General features: G+C 42.0%; 1 protein-coding gene across 1 annotated transcript in view; it reads left to right on the forward strand.

Annotated features, from left to right (window-relative positions):
- The window catches only part of WWP2 (WW domain containing E3 ubiquitin protein ligase 2), a 150,185-nt gene that overhangs the window by 6,305 nt on the left and 116,944 nt on the right, over positions 1 to 26,936 (forward strand). The window contains exons 2-4 of the mRNA XM_045443343.1: positions 19,770 to 19,854; positions 26,028 to 26,175; positions 26,528 to 26,649. Coding sequence (XP_045299299.1) covers positions 19,785 to 19,854; positions 26,028 to 26,175; positions 26,528 to 26,649 — 340 coding nt within the window. The 5' untranslated portion in view covers positions 19,770 to 19,784. The remainder of the gene's footprint in view (positions 1 to 19,769; positions 19,855 to 26,027; positions 26,176 to 26,527; positions 26,650 to 26,936) is intronic.

Here is a 26,936-nt window from a genome sequence, read left to right on the forward strand (position 1 = left end):
AGAGCTTAGAATTTTAGCATCAGGAACCAGCTTAGCATGGGGGCGCCTGGGTGGCTCGGTCGGTTAAGTGTCCGACCTTGGCTCAGGTTCGTGGGTTCAAACCCCACATTGGGCTCTGTGCTGACAACTCAGAGCCTGGAGCCTGCTTCGGATTCTGTCTCCATCTCTCTCTCTGCTCCTCCCCCATTCACACTCTCTCTCTCTCTCTCTCTCTCATATAAATAAACATTAAAAAAAATTAAAAAAAAAGGACTAGCTTAGTTTGTAGTTAATACTTGAAGCACTTACTGTGTGCTGTTTTACTTGACTGAACTCATTTAATCCTTACAGTAATCTTATAAGGTAAGTAACATTATTAGCTTCATCTCACAGATAAAGAATTGAGATTTAGAGAGGGTAAGTAACTTGTCCAGTATCACTCAAAAGCTAGGGAGTGGTTAAACCTATTTACCTCTTCAAGATTGGCTGAAAGGTTTTTGTTGAAGTTGGGTGATAAAAAGGACCAGGTGCTTCAGATGTTCTAAGAGCTGTCGTTTGCTTGCTAAATCTGACGTGTGGTTGCTTTCTTTTGCCAAAAGCTTTTGGAAGACTTATTTCACGGGGGTCTCTCAGAGCAAGAAATCCGAGGTCCCAGAGGGACCCTGTGACATTCACCTTTGTATTTCCAGGACTTGGCACAGAGTGGGGTCTTAAGTATTATTGAAACAGTTACCGTGGCTCTGGACTGGGTAGGGTGAGTAAGAGGGTCTGGAAGGGGCTCAGTCAGAGGCTGGCTGCCTTCCTGCAGAAGGTGACCTTGACCATTATGCTCTCCTGGCTTCAAGAATCAACCCATCCTAACAACCTAAATGTTGAGTTGTCCATCAACTGATGAAGGGGTAAACAAAATGTCATATATCCACATATTGTATAATTCCATGTATTTGAAATGTCCAGAATAGACATTGGAATAGACAATAGAGTCAGAAAGTCAATCAGTGGTTGCCAGAGGCTCCGTGCAGAGAGGAATGAGGGGTGACCGCTAACGGGTATGGAGTTTCTTTTGGGGTGATGAAAATGTTATGGAATTAGATAGTGGTGATGGTTGCACTACTTTGAATATACTAAATTGTATGCTTTGAAAGGGTGAATTTATGGTATGTGAATTATATTTCAACAATAATAAAAATAAAGAACCACCCAGTCCTGTTTTCATTGTACCCTCTCTGTTCTGTGGAGATCAAGTGATGATTTCAGTGCAGGTGACAGCAGCTACTGTCCTCCCATCTTCTGGTGTCACGGCACCACACGTTATTCAGCTCCCTCTGTTCCCAGGAGAATACATTGAAACATGTTCTCCCTGCTTTTTTGATCTCAGGTATTTCAAATATTTTAACTTAAAAGGACTATGATAGATCTTTGTTGTCTTTCTGGATATCTCTGGCAACTATGAACCTGTTGGTGGACCCTTGATGTGTTTAATTTTGCTAATGAGAAGAACTAAGCAGTTACTACCTTAACCAAGAGTTTCTTGTCTTTTAACCACTTGTGGATTATAGGCAAAGAAAGCTGACTTTTTATTTATTTATTATCTTTTTTTTAAGATTTTATTTTTAAGTAATCTTCATACCCGATGTGGGACTCGAACTTTCAACCCAAGATCAAGAGTCGCATGCTCTCTGGACTGAGCCAGCCAGGCACCCCTACTTATTTATTTAGTTTCTTAAAATGAAAGGTGTGGGGCACCTGGGTGGCTCAGTCGGTTAAGTGGCCAACTTTGGCTCAGGTCATGATCTCGCGGTCCGTGAGTTCGAGCCCTGCGTCGGGCTCTATGCTGACAGCTCAGAGCCTGGAGCCTGTTTCAGATTCTGTGTCTCCCTCTCACTGACCCTCCCCTTTCATGCTCTGTCTCTCCCTGTCTCAAAAATAAATAAAACGTTAAAAAGAAAATAAAAAAATAAATAAAATGAAAGGTGTAAGGGCTTTATTTGTTACCTTCAGTGTGGAGCTGATAACCCCCCCTGCAAGCTGGTAGTTCAGGTTGTACCACAGTCTAACTCTGAGCTGGAGTCCAGCCTCCTTTTTGGTTGTGAGCCCTCCGGAGATACCCTTGCAGGGCCTGAGGTGTGCCCCTGTCACCACAGGGAAAAGGAAGAAATTGGCCAGTGGGGGAGGGGGGAGGGGCCTAGCCAAGCAGAAAAGGAAAGAGGTGGAAAGGAGGAGGGAGATCATAAAGCTTTCCTGGGAAGACTGGAGATAGGCTGCCTGCTACTCTTCCAGTGTAGCTCTCTTTGCTTCATCCTCTGACTTTTCATTAAAATAGTTAACCTTATTCTTAATTCTCTAAAGCTAATCAATCGCTGTGTCAGTAGTGGGATCAAAAATTGTTTTGAGACAGAGCGTGAAAAATACTCATTTTTTAAAAATAATGAGATAAAGCATAATATGTTTAGGATTCTCTTTTGTGTCTGGAATCACAACTAAGAAACCGTTTGAGCAAGACCATGGCCCCTGTGACTATAGGGGCTTATTTTTGGGAGGAAGTTACTGTGGTCCTGGGGGAGTTGGGCCTCCAAAGGATGTGTTCTTAGAGGAGGACTTGCAGTTTCAGCCTGATGGCAGTTGAAGTTAACAGCTTCCAAAGCCTTTGTTGCTAATTGTATTAGTTTCCTTCTCCTTATCTGTGTAACAAATTGCCACAAGCCTGATGGTTTAAAACTAAGTGAATGTATTTCTCTACAGTTCTGGAGGCCACAAGTTTGAAATTAAGGGGTCAGGATCAACAGGGCTTCATCCCTCTAGGCTGGGGTGGAGGTGGGGAGGTTGAGGGAAATTCTTTTTTTGCCTCTTTTAGTGGCTCCAGGTGTTTGTTAGCTTGGAGTTGTAGGATTCTGATTTCTGCTCAGTCTTCACATGGCCTCCTGTCCTGTGTCTATGTCTTTTCCCCTCTGTCTCTTAAAAGGACGCTGGACCCACTCTAAATTCAGGGTGATCTTATCTTGAGATCTGTAACTTAATTGCATCTGCAAAACCCTGTTTTCAAGCGAGGTCACCTTCACAGGTTCCAGGGGGTTAGTGCTTAGACATGCCTTTTTGGGTGCTACAATTCAACCCACTACTCTAATTGAATGTAGACGGGATGTTCTTATTAAAATTAAACAAGGACATCATCCTATGACCTGATTTGAAGAGAAGTCTTTTCCTTTTCTGAATTTAAATTTTATTTACGACCAAAATAATACATGCACATAGTTTAAAAAGCCAAATAGCATTACAAGACTTGTAACGCAACAGCATTTCCTAGCTTCACCCCTCTTTGTTCTTGATTCTTGCTCTATAGAGTTCATGACTTTCAATGGTTTTTTTTTTTTTTTTTTATGGTATTCTGCATTTTTTTGTTTTGTTTTGTTTTGGTTTTTAAGTAGCTCCACTCCCAACATGAGGCTTGAACTCATGACCCCAAGATCAAGAGTCACATGCTCTATTGACTGGGACAGCCAGGCACCCCAACTTCTGCCTTTCTGAGTGACATCCTTATACTGTTATTTTTTAGCTTGTCAGTTTTATTTACTGTCTTTTAACTTACCGAAGGTGAGGATTTAGCTCTCTTTCTGGCCAGTCTCCACAAACACGTATTCTACCCTGGTCTTCTGAGTATTCCCACATCACAAGTTTTGACTAAATGGTTTATGCTATTATAATTATAAATTTTATTCACAGCTGAACCACACAGTTTATTAGGATTACATTTCCTTTCATACTTTTGTTGTTACTACTTCCTTATTTCCTGATTTTTTCATTTGCATAGTTTTCTGTGTTCCTGTCACTAATTCTGCACCAAACTTTTTCTTTTTAATGTTTTTTTTTTTTTTAATTTTTTTTTTCAACGTTTATTTATCTTTGGGACAGAGAGAGACAGAGCATGAACGGGGGAGGGGCAGAGAGAGAGGGAGACACAGAATCGGAAACAGGCTCTGGGCTCTGAGCCATCAGCCCAGAGCCCGACGCGGGGCTCGAACTCACGGACCGCGAGATCGTGACCTGGCTGAAGTCGGACGCTTAACCGACTGCGCCACCCAGGCGCCCCTAATGTTTGTTAATTTATTTACTTTGAGAGGGAGCGTGAGAGAGACAGAAAGAGAGAGAGAATGCAGGGCGCCTGGATGGCTCACTTGGTTAAGCATCTGACTTTGGCTTGATCTCATGGTTTGTAAATTCCAGCCCCATGTCGCACTTTATGCTGTCAGAGCCTGGAGCCTGCTTCAGATTCTGTGTCTCCCTCTCTCTCTGTCCCTCCCTGGTTCTCACTGTATCTCTCTCAAAAAAATAAACATTAAAAAAAAAAAAAAAAGAGACCCTTTCAACTCAGAGTCCTTTATAAGAAAGAGAGTGCCTGGCTGCGCACTCGCAGGTGGGGAGGGGCAGAGAGAGAGAGAGAGAGAGAGAGAGAGAGAGAGAGAATCCCAAGTAGGCGAGCCCATTGTGGGGCTCAAACTCATGAACTGTGAGATCATGACCTGAGCCGAAATCAAGGATGCTTAACTGACTGAGCCACTCAGGCACCCCTGCACCAAACATTGTGATAGAGCTAAAGTTCTCCTTTTTTAAGTGCATCGGATGCATCGTGTACTTTTTCTTCTGTTTTCATTCTTTCATCTAGAGATAACACTTCGTATAAACTCTCTGGTCTGGACTGATTGCTTTCTGGGCTGTTACACTGTAATACCTTGGGATTTTTTCATCATTCATCTCAGAATTCCTTTTGTCTTTCCCATGTGAATCCCCACTATCCATTCTCTTTCTTCTTTACTCTCCTGGAGCACATCTTTCAGTAGCTTCCTGAGGAAAGCAGTTTGGGAGGAATTTTTTTGAGATTACAAATCTGAAAACACCATTATTTTCCAGCCATATTTGATTGATGCCTTTTTTTGGTCATAGAATTCTAGATTGAAAATAATTTTACCTAAAATCTGAAAGCATTGCATTGGCTTCTTGCATTTAGTATTACTGTCTGGAAGTCTGGTGCTGCTCCGATTCCTCTTGTTTGTAAATGTGACAGGAAGCTTGTTTACCCTTTGTTCTCCTGTTCTGAAATTTCATGGCATTGTGCATTAGAGTGTTTTTTTTTCTCATCCATTGTTCTGTGCACTCCTTGGGTTCTTTCTGTCTGGAACTGTATGTACTTCAACTTAAGAAAAATCTTTTGTAACATTTCTGTGCTAATTTCTTTCCCCCTTTTCCCCCTTTTCCCCCTTTTCTATTTCTGGACTTACTCTAAGTTGGACATTGGACATTTAAAATAAATTCTGTATTTTAAAAAAGTTGTTTTTCTCCTCTTCTTTTCCTTTTGGTTCTACTTTTTAGCGTGTGTCTTCACTTTATCAGCTTTGTTTTTTTCTGTCAGCACTGTCCTTTCTAAGAGCAGTTTCTTATTCTCTGAATCAACCACCCAGCCAGCTTGCCTTCCCACCTTCCTGCCTGCTTGCCTTCCTTCCTTTATTTATTTATTTTTTTAATTTATTTTTTTAATGTTTATTTATTTTTAAGACAGAGAGAGACAGAGCATGAACGGGGAAAGGTCAGAGAGAGGGAGACACAGAATCTGAAACAGGCTCCAGGCTCTGAGCTGTCAGCACAGAGCCTGACGCGGGGCTCGAACTCACGGACCGCGAAATCATGACCCGAGCTGAAGTCAGCCTCTTAACCAACTGAGCCACCCAGGCGCCCCTTCCTTCCTTCCTTCCTTCCTTCCTTCCTTCCTTCCTTTAAAATTACATTCTGTTCTTGTTTCCTAGGTGCAATATTTTATCTCTGAATTGTTTTGAGGCTATTTTTGATCTGTTTCATTTAACTATAAGCTTTTTAAAAAGAGATATAATTCATAAACTTTACAATTCAGCGCTTTGAAGTGTTATTTCAGCGAATGTTAGCCTTTTCACAAAGTTTGTGTAGTTGTTACTTACTACTGTCTATTTGCAGAACATTTCATCACCTCGAGAGAAACTTTTTACCCATTAACAGTCACTCCACCCCCCTGACCCTCTCAGCCCTAGGCAACCACTGATCTCCTTTCTCTTTCCACAGATTTGCCTATTCTAAGTATTTTGTATAAATGAAATCATATAATCGGGCCTTTTTGCCTGCTTCCTTTTTTTTCTTTTCTTTTACTTAGTGTCAAGTTTTCATAGGTCATCCATATTGCAGAATGAAACAGCACTTCGTTCCTTTTTTCACCAAAGAATATTCTATTGTAAGGATATAGTGCATTTTCTTATCCATTTCTCAGTTCATGAACATTTGGGTTGTTTCCCCTTTTTTAATTCTGAATAATCCTGCTATGCACATTTGTTCTTTTGGGCATACACCTAGAAATGGAATTGCAGGGTCTTAAAATTCTGTTTAACTTTTAAAAAAATATTTTATCTTTGAGTAATCTTTAACCCAACGTGGGGCTTGAACTCACAATCCCGAGACCAAGAGTTACGTGCTCCACCGACTGAGCCAGCCAGGCGCCCTGATTCTGTTTCACTTTTTGAGGAACTGCCAAGATGTTTTCCAAAGTTGTTCACCATTTTTCATTTCTTGCTAGCATTATTTGAGGATTCTGATTTCTCCAAGTTCTTGCTGTCATTTGTTCTTGTGTACTTTCTGATTTTGGCCATTTTAGTTTGTGTGAAGGGGTATCTCAGTATGGTTTTAAAATGTTTGTGTTTCACTAGTGACCAGTGAGCTTGTGCATCCTTTCATATATATATATATATTTTTTTAATCTCTTCTTTAGAGAAATGTCTGTTTAGATCCTTTGCCCATTAAAAAAAAAAAAAAGTGTATTTTGAGAGTGAGAGAGAGAGGGAAAGAGAGAGAGAATCCCAAGCAATCTCCACAGTCCGTGCAGAGCGGAATGTGGGCTCAAACTCACGAATTGTGACATCCTGACCTGAGCTGAAACCAAGAGGTGGACGCTTAACCAGCTAAGCCACCCACGTGCCCCTGCGCATTTCTTTTTAAGTTGTATTATTTGGCTTTTTATTACTGAGTTGTAAAAGTTCTTTATTCTAGATACGAGTCTTATCAGATACATGCTTTGCAAATATTTTCTCTCATTCCTTGGGTTGTCTTTTCACTTCCTTGATGGTCTCCTCTAAAGCACAGAAAATTTTAATTTTGATGAAGACAAATTTATCTTGTTTTTATTTATTTGTGCTTTTCATAGCATGTCCAAGGAACCATTTCCTGACTTAACGTCATGTAGATTTATGCCTTTCGTTTTTTTCTGAGTTTTATAGTTTTTGCTCTTATATTTTGGTCTTTGATCCATTTTGAGTTCATTTTTGTATCAGGTGTGAGGCACAGGCCCACCTTCATTCGCGCACGCATACCCAGTTGTGCTAGCACCATTCGCTGAAAAGACTATTGCTCTTATTTCTGCTGAATTGTCTCGGCACCCTTGTCTAAAATCAATTGGACGAAAAAGTATGGGTTTGTCTGTGGATTCTCAATTTTCTTTACTTGCTCTGTATGTCTGTCTTTATGCCTGTACTCCATGGTCTTGATTACTGTGGCTTGGTGGTAAGTTTAGAAATCAGGAAACGTGAATCCTCCAACTTTGTTTTTCTTTTTTTTTTTTTTTTCAGGATTATTTTGGCTATTCTGGATCCCTTGCATTTTCTTATGCATTTTAGGATCAGCTTGTCAGTTATTTTTTTTCTCTGCCTGTTTTGATATCTGGCTTTTCCGTCTGAGGCGCTCCTCAAATTGTGTTCCTTTCTGCATGAAGTACCAGCAGGCTTAGCTGTGTGCTAGGACTCAAATGAGGGAAGGTGAGTGGGGTGGGGGGCCAGTGACTTGTCACAGTTCCTGATGTAGACTTCCACTTATCTTCCTGGATCTGCATGGTGCCTTATCACTACCCTCAGCTGTGCCTGAAATCCTCAGGTGTAGTCGAATCTATCCAGAGTCTAAAAATTAACTCTCCTGTTCAGGTTTAGGGAGGGTGACTGCCTACCTGAATTGGTGGGGAAGGGGGTCCGGGAACTCTGTTTTCCATACAGGCTTTCACTGGTCTCTCCTGTTTTTAGGCTCACTTAGGTTCTCACTTTCAGAGGTACCTGGTGACCCGGTTATTGACCCTTAGTGCCATCAGCCTGCTTCTCGGCAGCTCTGCCTCTCCAGCCGGTTCAGGCAGTTAGGTTTCAGTTTCAACTTGCTTTCCAGAATGTTGCCTCCCTCTTTAACTGTTGTTTCGTTTTCTATTCATTTTTAGTGGGTTTGTATTTTTGTATTTCTTTTTGTTTTAAATCTTATTTCTTTTTTTGAGAGAGAGAGACAGAGAGAGAGCGAACAGGGGAGGGGCAGAGAGAGGGAGAAAGAATCCCAAGCAGGCTCCGTGCTGTCAGCACAGAGCTCCACGTGGGGCTCAAACTCACAAACCCGGAGATCGTGACCGGAGCCGAGATCAAAGGTCACTTAACCGACTGAGCCACCCAGGTGCCCCTGTTTTTGTATTTCTTTTCTGTCTTTCTGATGGAGTTTGAGAAGGGGACAGAAATAAATATACATGTTTAATCTGTCATGTTTATTGAGAGCCCCTGGCAGGCTCTCCGGGGAAAAGTTGATATCATGGAAGGTGGTGTAATATGTGGTCTCCTTGGAACCACTACTGACACAGAGCTCCTTCACTAGATTCTGTTCCTAGAGTTTTATATTCCCCCATTTTTTTTCATCTGCATATTATTCTGTGCAATTTTTCTGCATAATTTTGGTTTTGCCTAGAACATTTGGATAGAGCTAAAGTCCTACTCTTAGTACAGTGGGCTGATTCAGTAACAGTAAACCAGTGGTTCTTACCCCAAATTTATATTAGGATACCCTGGGGGAATTTTTAGATAACATAGCTGATCCCACCCTACTCCAGACCAAGCAAATGGGAATCCCTGAGGCTGGGATTTGGTTGTCCTTTTTGTTGGTCTGTTTTTCATACTCCCCAGATCATTCATTCTCGGTGCACAAGGAATCGAGAACCATTGCTCCAAAGCATTTCGTATTTCACTAAGAATAATTTTACTTACGAAGGATTTTTCAAATTCCATTGAATCTCTTACCGCTGTCATTTTCTTCCTCCTTCACTGCCCTTGACATGCGCTGGCCCCTTTTTGTTGTTTATCCTCCCAAGACTCACCAGCACCTCAAGAGCTTCTGCCCTTGCTCTTTTATCTGCCTGGAATGTTCTTCCACTGATATTCTCAATTCCGTCCGCCATCTTCAGGTCTTTGCTCAGAAGTCACCTTCCCAGCAAGACTTTCCTTGTCCACAATTTTCTCTGCTTTCGACTGCCATCTCAAATTCCTGTCCTCCTAAACTGCTTTGTTTTCCTCCGACTGCTGGTCACCTCCACACATCTCTCATTTGGTTTTTGTCTGACATCCCTTGTGGCACATGTCCTCTCCCTGTGTTATCAGTCTTTTAGTATTTGAAGAAGCCAATGGATGGAGCCTCATTTATTCTTTCTCTCATGCTCTTCTTTTCTGTGGGTAGATATGAGTGACCTGTATCATTTCTTTCTCCTGGAAAAACTTCTTTTAAAAATTTCTTTCAGAGCGTGTTTTTGTTTGAGGAAGTCTTTTGTTTATTCCTTTACTTTTGAAGAATAACTCCACTGGCCCCAAAATTCTAGGTTAGTGTGTTTTTTCTTTTAATACTTTAACTATTTCATTCTGCTGTCTTGTTGCTTATATCGTTTCCGGTAAGAAGCCTGCTGTAATTCTCATCCTTATTCCTGTATAGGTTTGCTGGTTTTTTTTTTTCTCCTTTGGCTTCTTTCAAGATTTTCTCTTTGTTTTTGGCTTTGTCTAGATTAAATAAGGTAATATTGTGTGTCCACTTGTTTGTTTTGTTCTTGTTTTTAGTATTTATCCTACTTGATGTTCTCTGAGCTTTCTCGATTTGGGGCTTGTTCTTGGTTTTTAATTTTGGAAAATTCTTGGCCATTATTACCTAAGGTATTTCTTTTGCTGTGTTCTCTCTTCTTCTGCTATTCCAATTATGCATATTTTGCACATTTTGAAATTATCTCACGGTTCTTGGACTTTTAAAAACATTCTTTCTTCTCTTTGCATTTTCATTTGGGAAGTTTCATCTGATGTATCTTCAAGCTCTGAGTCCACAGCCACATTGTCTACTGATGAGCCCATCAAGGCATTCTACGTTTATGTTACACTGTTTTAGATTTCTAGCATTTTCTTTTTTCTTTCTTAGAGTTTCCACATCTCTACTTACATTATCCATCTGTTCTTGGGTGTTTTCTACTCTTTCCAGTAGAATCATTAACATATTCATCCATAGTTATTTTTGAGAGAGAGAGAGAGAGAGAGAGAGAGAGAGAGAGAGACAGAGTGTGAGCAGGGGAGGGGCAGAGGGAGAGGGAAACACAGAATCCTAGAATCCAGGCTCCGAGCTGTCAGCACAGAGCCTGACGGACATGGGGCTCGAAACCACGAACCATGAGACCATCACCTGAGCAGAACTCAGACCCTTAACCAAAGTCAGACATTCAACTGATTGAGCCAGCCAGGCACCCCCAAAGTTATTTTAAATTCTGTCTGATAGTTTTAAAATCTCTGTTATCTCTGAGTCTGGTTCTGATACTGCTTTGTCTCTTCACACTGTTATTCTTGCCTTTAGGCATTGCTTATAATTTTTTTTAAAGTTTACTTATTTATTTTTGAGAGAGACAGAGAAAGCATGAGCCAGGGAAAGAGAGAGAGAGAGAGAGAGAGAGAGAGAGAGAGAGAGAGAGGAAATCCCTAGCAGGCTCTGCAGGGTTAACATAGAACCTGAAGTGGGGCTTGAACTCATGAAACTGTGAGATCGTGACCTGAGCTGAAACCAAGAGTTGGATGCTTAACTGACTGAGCCACCAGGAGCCCCTAATTGTAATTTCTTTAAAAGTTTATTTATTTAGGGGCATCTGGGTGGCTCAGTCAGTTGGGCGTCCGACTTCAGCTCAGGTCATGATCTCACAGTCCGTGAGTTCAGACCCCGCATCAGGTTCTGTGCTTACAGCTCAGAGCCTGGAGCCTTCTTCGGATTCTGTGTCTCCCTCTCCCTCTGTGCCCCTCCCCTGCTCATGCTCTGTCTCTTGCTGTCTGAAAAATAAATAAAAATATTAAAAAAATTTTTTTAAAGTTTGAGAGAGAGAGAGAGAGCGCGCGCGCGCGCGCGCGCGCGCGCATGCGCACTTGCAAGTGGGGGGGGAGGGGCAGAGAGAAAAGGAAAGAGAATCTCAAGTAGGCTCCATACCGTCAGTGCAGAGCCTGATGTGGGGCTAGAACTCATGAACCATGAGGTCAGAGCTGAAGTCAGATGCTTAACCAACTAAGTCACCCAAGTGCCCCTTTCTTATAATAATTTTTAATTGAAGGCTGGACATGATGCATTGGGTAATAGGAACTGAGGTTAATAGGCCTTTCGTTTGGGATTTTATGTTAATCTGGCTAGGAGTTGGTTTGTAGTTAATGATCGCTAAAACTGTAAGTACCAGAAACTTCAAATTCATCTAGTGTTCTTGTTTTGGTCTCTTGGTTATCTTTGGTCTTCCCTAAGAAGTCCTTTTTTTTTTTTTTTTTTTTTTTTTAAATAAAAAAATTTTAAATAAATTTATTTTAGAAAGAGAAAGAGAGCATGAGTGGGGGAGAGGAGCAGAGGGAGAGAGAGATACTCAAGCAAGCTCCATGCTCTTTGTGGAGCTGGACATGGGGCTCGATCCCACGAACCTGGGATCGTGACCTGAGCTGAAATCAAGAGTCAGACTTTCTTTCTTTCTTTTTTTTTTAATTAAAAAAAAAATATTTATTCATTTTTGAGAGAGAGAGTGAGAGCACGCGCAAGCTGGAGAGGTGCAAAGAAAGAGGGAGGGATACCAGATTCTGAAGCAGGCTCCAGGCTCTGAGCTGTCTCGGGACTCGAACCTGCAAACCGTGAGATCATGACCTGAGCTGAAGTCGGATGTGTAACCGATTGAGCCTCCCAGGCGCGTTCCCCAGGAGCTCAAAGTGTGCACCTTTCATCTCTTTTAGGTGTAACCCACTCTTATGACCCATGATATGATAGGAAAGTATGGGGGAGGGGGAGTATTTTGCAATCTTATCATTAAATCTCAGTCTTTTAATGGGTCTTTGTCTCTTGGTTGTGACCTTCACAAGTGTTTATTAACTGTTTTCTCCCCCTTAGGTGAAACAAGAAGGCTAGAAAGGCCTTAGGGAAATTTCCTTCCCTAGTTAGGAAAAAGCTCTGGGTAAAGTCTTTTTCCCTAGAGATGGGCCATTCTTGTGGAGAACATTTGGCATATTTCACAGTGGTTACTTCTTCCATTTCTGAGCCAGGGCGGGGAGGGGATCTTTCTAGGTTCTTTACCAGGAATTTTTTTTTTTTTTTCTGTTTTATTCACTGATGTATCGCTAGCACCCAAAACAGTGCTTGGTGTATAAAAGATGCTCAGTAAATATTCGTTGAATGAGTAAATGAATACCTTTCACCCAGGCCCGTGAGGTTCTTTTATGTAGATGTGGAAGAATTTCTCAGACCTAAAATGACAATAAACTGATGACATTTCTCTGAATGAGTAGTCCTCAAACCTAGTGTTTACTTATTGGGTTTTGTGGTGTTTGTGAGCGTCTCTCTAATCTGAACCCTGCATAAAATGGGTTTGTTTTAGAGCTTTTTTTTTTTTTTCATTTTTTTTGACTGCACCCTTTAGAAAAAAAATGTATTTGATATGACCCAGTATGCATGTACATATAGTATACATTTATCTGAACAGACTTTTCAGGAAATAATACTTTTCCTTATGTTTGATGTACTCATATTTTCTACTCTGTTATATTTCATTTTTAAAACATACTTTTCAAGATTTACATAGAGGATAGGTTCAGAGGACAATATATGTTTGATTTTTTAAAACAAATTTGGGTAAATCTACCAGAGTTAGTTTTGGCTTCCCCCTTCCCCTCCCAATAAATCCGTTACTTTCTCCAATAATGAACTTCTTTGTGTGTCTGTAATCTTTGGTGCTATTTTAAACATTGTTCTCTTTCTTCCTCCTTCCTGGCCCAGGCTTATGCTAAGCCAGTTTTTTTGGGGAGCAATTTGGATGCAAGCATTTCCAATTGCTTTTAGCAACGGAAACAATTCCTTGAGTTCACCACAGTGTTGCTGAGACCGGTGGGCCTCAGGTTTCATGAGATTCCTGTAGTGCGTAGTGGGGATTTGAGACTCATGCCCATTAGGGGCCCTGAGGCAGAAGCTAATAGATTAAAAGTGCTTTTGGGATGGGATCTGACTTCTCTAGGAATGGTTACTTTTTAAAATACATGGTTGAAAAGGTTTTACAGTTCAAAATACCTACCTACCTTGTGATGTCAAGGTGGTATTTTCCCTATTGGATCTGGAAAGACAGGCAGAGCCCTGCAGAATAACACTGATTATTGTTAAGAAACAATGGACTGTAATCATGAAAGACATTGGAGAAAGAAAATGTCCTATCTGCTCTGTTTCTCCTCCTTTCCCGGTTGGCTTTCTTCCTTCTAAGCCTTCTGTGAAATTTATCTGACTGATTTTGTTTTGGGGCCACGAAGTATATAGATCAAGAGGTTTGGGCTTCTTCCCATTTAACAGGCCGTGTGGAAGCTTCCAGTTTCATTCTCTCGAAGTCTCTGGAGTTCAGGCCACAGGCTAAAAAATACTAAAGCTAGTTTAAAACTACCCTACGTCGAGTTGCCTTAGGAAAGAGAGAGTCCCAATAGATGTAAAGATTTTTAAAATGTTCTTTTATTTTTAAAGTCTATGAATAATGGATTTCCAGCTTATAGTGTTTTAACCTGTTAGTGAAAGCCCTGAGGCTTAATTTATAATCATTAATCTTTCCTTCATTATTCAAGATACGATCTTTCCTCCCCCCTTAAAATTATCGTTAAACTACGGGAAAGATCAAACATGTAAAATGGTTCAGAGAATTAGATAAAAAATAGTCATAAAAACCACCATCTGGATATAATGAATATTAACATTTTGCCATATTTGCTTCAGAACTTTTTCTTTAAAAGATAAAACGTAGCGGATACATTTGAAGTTCCCTTGGCCTCGCTCCTCACTCCAGTTCCCCTACTGCCTTCTGTGCTACCCCAGGGGTAACTTCTGTTCTCACCTCTGTGTGGTTACTTTCCATCCACGCTTTTATGCTTTTATTCCATTTATGTTTGGCCGCAGCAATGTACAAGTGTTTCGTGTAAGTTCAAGTATACACCAATTGCATTATACTACACTTAGGTTTCCCCTGGCTTTTTTTTTTTTCCTTTTAGCATTATAATTTGGGATTTGTACATGAAGATTGAATTCATATATTTCAAGCACTACATAGTATTCCATTTTATAAATGTATCACAGTTTACTCATTCCCCCATTGATGGACATTGTTTACAAATTTTTACTACTAGAAACGTTGTTGTGACGAATGTCTTTGAATATGGCTTCTTCAGCGTGTGTTAGAAGATTTTCTCTTGGCAGATATGTAGGAATGGAATCTTGGGAGGTGCACTATACACTCATCTTTAACTTTATGGAGCTGGCAAGTACCATCTAATATGCCCCCAAAAGTGTATAAGGCTTTTCACCAGCACTTATTGTCAGACTTCCAATCTCTTGCTAATCTGCTAGGTAGAAAGAGACTTGATTTTTTTTTTAAGTTTACTAATTTATTTTGAGAGAGAGAGAGAGCGCACGCGCTAGCCAGCAGCAGAGGGACAGAGAGAGGAGAGATTCCCAAGCAGGCTCCACACTGTCAGCACAGAGCCCTGTGTGGGGCTCCAACTCACGAACTGTGAGATTGTGACTCCCGGACTGAAATCAAGAGTTGGAAGCTTAACCCACTGAGCCACTCAGCGCCCCAAAGAGTTGATCTTTTTATTGCTTTTCCCAAACAAATTCAGACTGGGGAATCACAACATCATCCTTTTAAATTTCAGAAAATGACGTTCAAATTCATTCATTCAGGAAACATTTCTGGAGTTCCAGTTATGGGGCAGGCACCATTCTGGATAGTCGGGCTACAGGGCTGACAGATGGGACACACATCTCAGCCTTCACGCAGCTTACATTCTGGGGGGGGGGCTGGGTAGAGAGAGACAATAAATACGATAAATCAATACGATATTAATCATGTCAGTGATAAATGCTAGGGAGGAAGAGTAAAATAAGGAAGGATGGGCCCAAATGTGTGTGGAGAGGTAGGGTTAATAGGGTGGTCTGGGAACACCTCTTAAGAAAGTGACATTTGAGGGCACCCGGTGGCGCAGTTGGTTAAGCGTCTAATATCAGCTCAGGTCATGATCTCACGGATCATGAGTTTGAGGCCCGCATTGAGCTCTCTGCTGTCAGCGCAGAACCCGCCTCTGATTTCTGTCTCGGTCCCTCTCTCTCCCCTCCCTGCTCGTGTGTGTGTGTGTGTGTGTGTGTGTGTGTGTGTGTGTGCGCGCTGTCTCTCAAAAAGAAATATTAAAAAAAGAAAAGTGACATTTGAGTAAATGCCTGAGGTAATGAAGGAATAAACCACGTATGTGGATTACTGGGGAAAGAACATTCTAGATGGAAAAGGTGGAAGTCTAAGAGGGGAGCATATCTGGCATGTTCAAGGAACAGTGAGGAGGCTTGTGTAGTAGCTTGAGAGGAGGGAATAAGTGGGGAGAGAAAAGGGATGAGGTCAGAGAGGGGTCTGGACTGTAGCACACAGGACCTCCATTTTCAGGACTTTGGCTTTTGCTCTGAGGTGGCTGAGAAGCCGCTGGGTGGTTTTGAATAGCAGAGCGATATAATCTGACGTACATATTAAAAAAAAAAAAATCAATCTGCTGAGTGTAGAGATTAGATGGAAGGGGGTGAAGGGAGAAACAACAATCTGGGTGAGAGATCACCGGGCTTTGGACCAAGACACTGACAGTAGAGGTGGAGAGAAATGTTTGAACCTGGGAATATTTTTTTTTTTTTCAACGTTTATTTATTTTTGGGACAGAGAGAGACAGAGCATGAACGGGGGAGGGGCAGAGAGAGAGGGAGACACAGAATCGGAAACAGGCTCCAGGCTCTGAGCCATCAGCCCAGAGCCCGACGCGGGGCTCGAACTCACGGACCACGAGATCGTGACCTGGCCGAAGTCGGACGCTTAACCGACTGCGCCACCCAGGCGCCCTGAACCTGGGAATATTTTAATGGTAGAACCAACAGGCATTATTGACGGATTGATGTGGGGTGGGAGGAGGAAAGGAGAAGCAGGGATGAGCCCCAGGATTTTGGCCTGAGCCACTGGTTGGAAGGAGTTGTCATTAACTGAGATGCGGAAGCTGAGAAGCACATTCGTGGGGGAAGGGGGGATATCAGAAGATCGGTTTTGCCAGTAGACAGAGGGTCTGAGGTTCGAGGGTGAGGTTTGTAGCAGACATACCGATATGGGACGCTCAACAAATAGATGGTATTTAAAGCCATGAGACCAGTGAAATAACCAGTAGATGGGTAACGCCTGAGCCATGGGACACCCTTATGTTAGAGGGTGAGGAGGGGAAAAGGAGCCCGCAAAGGGGCTGAGCAGGAGCAGCAGGCCAGGCGGGTGGAAAATCAGGCAGGTGTGACTTCTGGAACCAAGGGAAGGAAGCATGTCAAGGAAGAGAGTGATGGATCCATCATGTCAGAGGCTGCCAGCAGGTCACGTGAGACGAGGACTGAGAATTCACTACCAGATTTAATAACATGGAGCTCTAGATTTGAGAACTCGATAAGGGTAGTTTCAGTATTGTATTCCCATATTCCACCATTCCAGTATCATATTGCCATATGCTCCCTGGAACTTTTCAGGGGATTCCACTGCTGTTCCATATGTAAGATTGAAGTAAAATGCTTGTTACAGACCAGTCCAGAAAAAAAACCCAAAAAACAAAAAACTAATCACTTACAAATTTTTTGGACTAGGTATATCTTACAAATAAGGCAGATTATTTTGTTTTGGGCTAACATCTTGAGGCACAAAATGATTTGACCTTAGCTATGGAAAATGTCAAAATCATTGTGACTTCATAGTGGCCTCATTTCATCCTCACGTAAAGGGCTTCCATTCTTGAAGTCATGCATTGTTTTAAGGCTGAAGAGCTCTTCAGGATTGGAAGTTCGGAGGAGAGATCAGAAACAAAAAGAATGAGAGAAGGTATTAATGATGTTGAATAGAATAGGAATTTCAGTGTTTTTGCAGTAGCAGTTCTCAGGGGTGGTCCTTCTACCTCTGGCAGCCCCTTGAGAGTTACAGGGTTTTGCAAGATCAAAATTGTTTTCATAACAGCTTTCTTTGCCTTTTTCCTCTGTGATCACATATGCACGGATGGTGCAAAAGCAAAGGTGGGTAGAGCTGTTGTTGCCGTAGCTTGAATCCTGGCAGTGGCACGCCTCTCAGCTGTTGTTACCGTATTCCTCAGTGTGGCATACTGGGTGAAAGAGAAGAAAACAGTTAGTTGCACCTAAGAATGTACTTGATGGAGCAGTAAAAGTTACTAATTTTATTAAGTCTTGACTCGTATGCGTGTCTTTTTTAATATTCTCTTTGATGAAATGGAAACTATGCTCAAGGCACTTCTGCGTTCAGAACCATAATGGTTGCCTTGAGAAAAAGCACTTTTGTGAGTGTTTGAATTGAGAGCTGAGTTTGTTGCTTTTTTGGTGAAATACTATTTTCACTTAACTGAAGTTACTAGATTTGGGTGTTTGGCAGACATTTTCGTGAAGATGAATGAAGTGAGCCTGTCACTTGAAGGAAAACAGCTCACAGCATTTGTTGCCAATGATAAAATATGAGTTTTGAAGTGAAAAGTAGAATTTTGGAACACATATCTACCACTAAGAGCTTGACAGTTTCCCAATACTTAAAGATCTGTCTGATGATATCACTGGTGACATTTCACAAATGTGCTGTTTTTGGATAGTGTATAATGAAATGTGTCAACATTTGGAATATCTACATAGCTCAGTGAACCAATATTTTTCAAATGACAAAGGACGCTATTACAAAATCGTATACGATTAAGAGATCCATTCCAAATGCAAGATAGACTTATACCTCTAGCCAAGATGGAGTGAGGTAGTGAAGCACACCCCACATGTGCTTTTTGGCCATTTGTATATCCTTTTTTTGAACACTTTTTTATTTATTTATTTATTTATTTATTTTTTAATTAATTTTTTTTTATAATATATGAAGTTTATTGTCCAAATTGGTTTCCATAAAACACCCAGTGCTCATTCCAAAAGAACACTTTTTTTTTTTAATTAAAAAAAATTTTTTTGATGTTTATTTTTGAGAGAGAGAGACATACAGTGCAAGTGGAGGAGGGGCAGAGAGAGGGAGACACAGAATCCGAAGCAGGCTCCAGGCTCTGAGCTGTCAGCCCAGAGCCTGATGTGGGGCTCAGACTCACGAACCGTGAGATCATGACCCGAGCCAAAGCCGGACGCTCAACGGACTGAGCCACCCAGACGCCCCAGGAGCCCCTTTTTTTGAACACTTTTAATGTTTATTTTTGAACGAGTGAGAGAGAGCATGAATGCGTGCGTGTGTGCACGTGGGGGAGGGGCAGAGAGAGAGGGAGACCAAGGATCCAAAGTGGGCTCCTCGCTGACAGCAGAGACCCCCATGTGGGGCTTGAACTCAAGAACCATGAGATCATAACCTGAGCCAAAATTGGATACTCAACCGACTGAGCCACCCAGGTGCCCCTGTTTATTTTTTTTGAAGAAATATCTATTCACATCTTTTGCTGATTTAAAAAATTGGTTTACTTTGGGGCACCTCAGTTGGTTGAGCGTCTGACTTTGACTCAGGTCATGATCTTATGGTTTGTGAGTTTGAGCTCTGCATGGGGCTCTCTGCTGTCAGCACAGAGCCCACTTTGGATCCTTTATCCCCCTCTCTCTCTGCCCCTCACCTGCTTGTGCTCTCTCTCTCTCAAGAAATGAATAAACATTAAAAAATTAAAAATGGGTTAAAAAATTGGATTTTTAGAAAAACGTATTTATTGTGAAAGAGAGCGAGCATCCATATGCACTTGTGAGTGAGTGGGAGAGGGGCAGAGGGAGAGGGAGAGAGAATCCCAAGTGGGCTCCATGCCCAGCCCTGAGCCTGATGCAGGGCTTGATCTCATGAAATGTGAAATCAAGAGTCGGATGCTTAACCAACTGAGCCACCGGATGCCTCCCTTTTTTTTTGTTTTTTTTTCTTTTTTTCTCAGAGAGAGCGAGCGAGTGAGCAGGGGAGAGGGCAGAGGGAAAGAGAAAGAGAGAATCCCAAGCAGGCTCCACACTTGGCACATGAGCCCAATGTGGGGCTCAATCCCACGATCCTGGGACCATGGTCTGAGCTGATGTTAAGAGTTGGATGCTCAACTGACTGAGCCACCCAGCCCCTCCCCCCCCCCCCCGCCTTTTTTTTATATTGTTGAACTGTGACTCTTTTTTTGAAGGTGTTACTTAGGCCGTCTCCTGTACGTGTTGGTTTAGTAGTCCTGTGTCCTTCCTGGGCTAGCCAAGATCCATCTAGGCCCGTAGTCGTTACAAGCCAAACGCCACCGTGACAGAAGTAACACCAAGTTGCTTGGATATTTATATTTTCTGGACTTCATATCTTTACATTCACATATTAAAATTAATACAGTTCCCCAGTGTCTTACCAGGTACTCTGCAAACCTACTGCTGTGCTTGCCTTGCAGTTTTCTGGTGATGACATGGCATCTGCCAGTTCCAGCCGCGCAGGAGTGGCTCTGCCTTTTGAGAAGTCTCAACTTACTCTGAAAGGTGAGTGGCGCCGTGCGAGGGGTTTGCCCTTTGAGGTCTTAAACACGTCCGGGGCTCTCCATCTCGCCCGGTGGGAGCTGAAGACCCCTCATGATATGACCCCACCCCCACTCCCACTCCTCATCTCTTGTTACTTTTCCGCATGTGCTCGGCTATAGCCACACGGGCCTCTTTGCTCTCCGTTGAAGGTGCTGGCCATGCTACCCCCTCTGAGTGTTTGTACCTGCTGTTCCCTCTGAGTGAAATACTTTGGGGCCAGATGTCTACCTGCTTTGCTTCCTTACTTTCTAGAGGTCTTTTTTTTTTGTTTTTAATGGGCCAACTTCTTCTTCTTCTTTTTTTTTTTTTTTTAAGTTTATTTTTGAGAGAGACAGAGACAGTGAGCCTGGGGGAGGGGCAGAGAGAGATTGGAAGACAGAGAATCCCAAGCAGGCTCCACACTGTCAGCATGGAGCCTGATGCGGGGCTCGAGCCCACGAAACCGTGAGGTCAAGACCTGAGCCGAAAACCAGGAGTCAGACGCTTAATCATCTGAGCCACCCAAGTGCCCCTGTAGGTCTTTACTCAAAAGTCACCTTCTTCAAAAGGCCTTCCTGATTCCCCCAGATGCAGCCTCCCCCTCCCCCACCTCCCTCATATCTGTCCTCTTCACTACTGTAGATTTCTTTTCTTAGCTTTGTCACCGTTTAACACAGTACATATATTTATTTCCTTCGTTAACTGTCTCCTTCAATAGAATATAAACACCACAAACACAGGGATATTTGTCTGTTTTCGTTACTGCTGATACCGCAGTGGTTGGAACAGTGCTGGAAACATACTGGGTTGCCAGTGAATATTGCTTGAATGACAGAATGTAGCTTTGGTAGCCTTAGGTCTGCAGAAGAGCCTGGGGAGATGCCTGGGGACAAGGGAAACAGCACTCCGTATCAGCACTCAGGCCTCTCAGAGGCACAGTCATTTGGAGGCAAAATTGTGTCATCATTTTTTTAATGATTATTTTTGAAATGTAAATGTCACTCATTTATTTAATCTATTCACATACTTTAAAATTGTTTCCTTTCCTCCGGCTCCTCAGTGCCCCTGATTGGAGGAAACTAACGTTACCAGTTTCTTGTGGTAGTATTACACATACAGACATATCAAAGGGGATGTAGTTTTGTGATTTTGAGAGCCGTGTTGCCTTCCTTGGAAGGAATATTCTTCTAGCAGTGGATGAGAGTGGCTATTTCCCTACATCTTTACCAACACAATGTGTTGTCAGACCTTTTTTCTCTTTGCCAGTCTGATTGGTAAATATAACTTTGTCATCATAGTTTTATTTCACATTTCTTTAAGTTATAAATGATGTTTAGCATCTTACCATATATTTAAGGGAAACTTGTATTTCCTTTTCTGTGGATTGTGTGTTCATGTCCTCTGCCTGTTTCTTATTTACTTATGGATTAAAAAAAAAAAGTCTTGATACATTTTCATCATTTTTCTTGATGTCTCCATGGCTGTTCTAGGTCTTTGGAGGGGGGAGAAGCGTTAGAGTGAACTTGATAGAGCTTTGAACTTGCGACTTTAGCTTTTACTACCTTGTCTAGTGATTAGCAAGCCTAGATTAAAACAGAAGTATGTCCATGGAGCCTGGTGACATAATGAAGTCCCTGTTTTGGGACCTTATTATTCAGGAACACATAGTGACTTGTAAAGGTTTCTCTGTTTGCCTTTCCTCATTGTGAAATTTTTTGCTCGCGTGGAAAGAGCTAACTTGATAATACAGGTGCATCTCATTATTTGTGCATTTAACCTATAGGGAGTCTATAATGCCACTTAGGCAAATGGTTAGGGAGAAAGAGAAAAAGAGAAATGACAAAATAAATGGTGTGGGTGGTTCCTCCTCTGTTGTGTTTCACTGATAGAGCCTCTAGTGTAATTTGGGAGATGTGACTATGCTGTTCCCTCCCTTGTGCCTCTCTGTAATGCAGTCCTAGAGTTTTAAGATACATTTTAAAAATATATCAAGGCCCTTAAAAATAAGCGACCTATTTTATCTGATATTTAACTTAAGAAGCACTGAGAAACTAAATACTAAAAAACAGCACAACATGGCTTCAACTGGCCTTTGGGAATCTACTGAAAGACCATCTATCAGACTCTATTTTGTGCCTTCCTGAGAGCTTTTCAAGGGTATAATTTTGGCCATGTGTGATTTTCCCCCCTTGTTTGTTAACTTTAAAGGCTAAATCCCATGTGAAGATGTGAAATTGGCATTTATATTTCATCAAACAGTAAATAAACTTTCCAGATAAACCTGCTCGTATGTTGAGACCTTTATTTTGGCTTGTGTTTTAAGAACAAGAGACATTCAGAGTAAACTTTCCAGATAAACCTGCTTGTATGTTGAGACCTTTATTTTGGCTTGTGTTTTAAGAACAAGAGACATTCAGAGGCACCTGGGTGGCTCAGTTGGTTGAATGCCCAACTTTGGCATAGGTCATGATCTCGTGGTTGGTGAGTTCGAGCGCCACGTCGGGCTCACTGCTATCAGCATTGAGCCTGCTTTGGATCCTCTGTCCCCCTCTTTCTGCCCCTCTCCCGTTCATTCTGTCTCTCTCTCAAAAATAAAAATAAACATTAAAAAAAGAAACATTCAAAATATCACCCCCCTGATTAATTATATGTTACAAAGGGGAAAATGTATCTTTACAGTGGAGTTACCTGACAGATCCCACACTAACCAAGGGATCAAACTTAGCATCCACAATAGGACGACAACCTAGTGTGCGTGGTGAGAAGTTTGCAATGTAACCTGTGTAGTATTCTTGACAAAAATGTTCAATGTGTATCTCACCACGAGGAAAACAATTTAAGAAATACAGGCTTTGGTGCATTCAATGAGAGAGCTGGTGGAAGTCTTTAAAAAGCATTGTCATGGACAAAGAAGGGGGAGCACTGTAGATTTTAAAAGATTAAGGAGCCAGCGACCAAATGCAATTTGCTCATCTCAGTTGGATCCTGGATTGGGGGAAACCAGCTATAACAACATGTTTGGAACAGTTGGGGAAATTTGGATATGTAACGAGTATCAAATGATAGAAGTGACTAAATTTGTTAAGGTATAATAATGGTGGTGTGGTGAGGTGGGAGAATGTCTTCTTCTCTTTCCTATGCCCAGCATGGGGCTCAAACTCATGACCTTGAGGTCAGGGGTTGCATGTTCTACCAACTGAGCCAGCCAGGAGACCCTCCTTATTATTATTATTTTTTTAATTGAAGTATAGTTAACCTACTGTGTTCTGTTCGTTTCAGGTGTACAGAGTATAGAACATCCTGACTCATATGAATTGCATTCTGGAAGTATTTAGGGCTGATCAGTCTTGATGTTTACAACTTACTTTCAAGTGGTTTACCAAAAAAGTTTGTAGATATATGCACACTCGTGCACATATATAGACATAGACATCACATGTCTGTATCCCATGCTGTCCAATAAGATGGCCACTACAGCCACATAGAAATTTTTACATTGATTAAAGTGAAATTTAAAATGCAAATCCTCAGTCATACTAGCCATGTTAATGGCTTCGTAGCCACATGTATCTCATGGCATTGCATTGGACTGTGCTGGCATAGAACTTTTTGCTTATCATTGATTTTTTTTTTTAATGTTTATTTATTTAGTTTTGAGAGAGAGAGAGCGAGCACGAGTTGGGGAGGAGCAGAGAGAGAGGGAGACAGAGGATCTGAAGCAGGCTCTGCGCTAACAGCAGAGAGCCCCATGTGGGGCTTGAACTCCTAAACCATGAGATCGTGACCTCAGCCGAAGTTGGACACTCAACCCATTGGGTCACCCAGGTGCCCCTTATCACTGATATTTTCTTGAATAGCACTGACACAGGCCCACACACAGAAAGAGAAAGAAGCAAAGGTGGCCAGATGGCAGTTGCTGCACAGTATACAAGTATTAGTTGTCCTATTCCTTCACCTTTTCTGGAAACTGAAAACTTCAAGATAAAACTACCAACATGTGATCCGAGATTGGGTCCTGGACGGACCAGGGGGAAAAAAAGTTTCTTTTCTCTTTTGCTATAATGGACATTGATAGGACATTTAACAAAATTTAAATAAGGTCTGTACATTAGATCATAGTTTTAAAGGATGTTAAATTTCGCCATGTTGATAATTATACTGTGGTATTGTCAGAAAATGTCTTTGTTCTTGGAAATATGCACTGAAGTATTTAGAAGAAAGGGGGCACAGCATCTGAAACTCACTCTCAAAGTTTCAAAAACAAATGTGAATGTGTACGACAGGGAGTCGGGGGAGAGAAAGAATAATAAAGCAAATATAGTGAAAAGTTAGTATTTGGTGACCCTTAGGTGAAGGGTTTATAGGAATTCTTGGTATTTTTGAAGACCAAAAACAAAACAAAAACAAAACAAACAAACAAAAATACTTAGGGAAAAAACTAGAGGCACAAAAAAGGAAACACCATGGCCGAGTTCAGAGAATTGGCCGGGAGCTGGGAGACTTGGTTCCCAGCTTAGCTTTTACCTCGGACTCCGTGATTTTGGATATGTTATTTCCCCTCTCTGAACCTTAGTTGGCCAACTTTTTTTTTTTTTTAGTTGGCCAACTTTTAAATGAAGGGCTTGAACTTGTTGATTTCAAAGAAACTGTCCAGCTCAAAATGATAGGACTAGAATTAAAACTTGTCGGCCCCCTGCTCCACCACCTTAAGGGTCTGGGTGCAGAGCTATGCTCACACCACTAGGTGGCCTCAGTTAACCTTGGTCTGTGTGAAAAGTATTTCGGTTTTCTACTCTGGACCACATTTCCCGCCACCACAACCTGTTTTTTCCCAGTACCATCCCTTGTTGCTTCTGAATCTTAGCCACAGCTTTTGCTGTTGTTGTTGTTTGCCTTGCTCTCTCCTGTTCTTTTGGGTCGGGAGAAGACAGGCATTGTTAAAAGAATCCAGAGTTAGGTTTGTCCTTTGTCAAGTTGTGGACCCTTACAGGACTCTGTAAGGGAATCTTGATGGAGGGGAGCTCAGTCTTGCCATCATAGGTAAGAAATGCCAGTCCTATGCTCTGATTTGGGGCATGGGATAGAGGACATCTTAGATGTGTTCCATCCCAGTGACCTGGAGTTTCCATTGTGACTGATGTGTGCTATATGAGACACCTGTCTGGCCCTGGGTGGATGGATACTTGTTTAGCCTGGCTTGCTGCTACCAAATAAACATCAGAAATGCTGCCCATCAAGGATACAAATAGAACAGGAAATGCAGATGGCTGACAAGCACATGGAAAAAACATTGACCCTCACTAGTAATCGAAGAACAGCAGTAGAACAGATACGCAGAATTTGGTAACGATGTGTATAGCATGGTGTGGTGTCAGGTTGCCTGGGTGCACATCCTGGTTTGAAGCTCCCTGGCAATGTTTTCTGGGGCAATGACCTAACTTCCCCAAGCCTGCTTTCTTTTGGTTGAGATGGGGGTGGTGATATATTCCCTGCCCCATGGGTTTGTTTAAAGGATGGAGTTAGATGACGTGTGCACAGCATCGTGTCTGTAACAAGTGCTCATTAAATTTTACGTAATTTATATGTTTTTTTTAATCTATCTGATTTGCAAAAAGCAAAAAACAAAAAAAACCCTTAATACTCATTGCTATGGTGGTGAAATGAATATATTCATCTACGTGGGTTTATCCTTTTTGCAAAGGAATTAAACTGTTTTGGGAACTTTAAAAAATATTCAGATCCTTTGGAGGAAGTGCATGCAAATCTTTATATTCATGATGATTTTCCCGGAGTGAAAAATTGAAAGCAGTCTTTTCAGCATTGAAAGAATAGTTAACTAAATTGTGGCATGTCTGTACAATGGGCTCGTATTGCAGCCATTTAAAATTGAGAAGGATTCTTAAAGAATTGGGGGCGTAAGAGATGAAAGTCTGGATTTGCCAACATCTTAATGATAATTATCCCAGAGTTTTCAGGTTAGGAGTGCTTCTTTTCTTAAGCTTCGTTTTTTTTTTTTTTTTTTTTAATTTGTTGAGCATCAGAAAGAAACCAAAACTTACTTTTTAAACGTAACAGCAGAAAAGAGCAAGAACATCTGCCACAGGGGGGCAGCTGGGAGCCCTCTGACTCATCTTTGACTTTTCTTTCCTGTCCAGTGGTGTCAGCAAAGCCCAAGGTGCATAATCGTCAACCTCGAATTAACTCATTTGTGGAGGTGGCAGTGGATGGACTCCCCAGTGAGACCAAGAAGACTGGGAAGCGAATTGGGAGCTCGGAGCTTCTCTGGAATGAGATCATCATTTTGTAAGAGAAAGTCCCTTCTCTTCTCAGTAACATGGGAGAAAGAGAGAAGGCTCTCCAAGGGGGTTGTGGGAGATCCAGGTTTCCTGTGAGGCCTCAAACTCTTCTGCCTTTGGTACCCAAGGCGCCTCTCTTCAGGTGTTTCTACATCATTGAGCTCACAGAGCACTCATTATTAGCTAGATGGTTACAGGGCCAGCTTTGTGGGGGAAAGGGTGTACGTGAACGTCTTCCTGTTTGAGGCACCCCCCCCCCCCCCCGCCAAGATGTCAGAAGTATAGTTGATCTGTTTTCTTCTCAGCTGTAGGAGTGACCAGTATGCTTGGATGTGATGAATCAAGTATTTGTTTTCCAGGAATGTCACGGCCCAGAGTCATTTAGATTTGAAGGTTTGGAGCTGCCATACTTTGAGAAATGAGCTGCTAGGCACCGCCTCTGTCAACCTCTCCAATGTCCTGAAGAACAATGGGGGCAAAAGTACGTATGATGACGGGGTGGCCGACATGATTCATCTGTGGGGGTGGGAGAAGAAGTCAGAAGGCTTGGATTTCTTTCACACACCACGGACAGACCCGGTGATGCGGTTTCCTCCAGGACCAGGGGCTGCGGGGACTCTGTTCCCCATAGACGCTGCCCGTGGAGTTTTAGGAAGGCGAGAGCTCTTCTCTGCCTTCACTGTGGGATTCAGCCTATTTTGTCCTCCGGCTCTAGCGCTGGGATGCAGTGATGTGTCCCCTTGATCCTTTCTCAAGGATGAATGCTTT

This window comes from Leopardus geoffroyi, chromosome E2 (assembly GCF_018350155.1).
Source record: "Leopardus geoffroyi isolate Oge1 chromosome E2, O.geoffroyi_Oge1_pat1.0, whole genome shotgun sequence".
NCBI classification, from domain to species: domain Eukaryota; kingdom Metazoa; phylum Chordata; class Mammalia; order Carnivora; family Felidae; genus Leopardus; species Leopardus geoffroyi.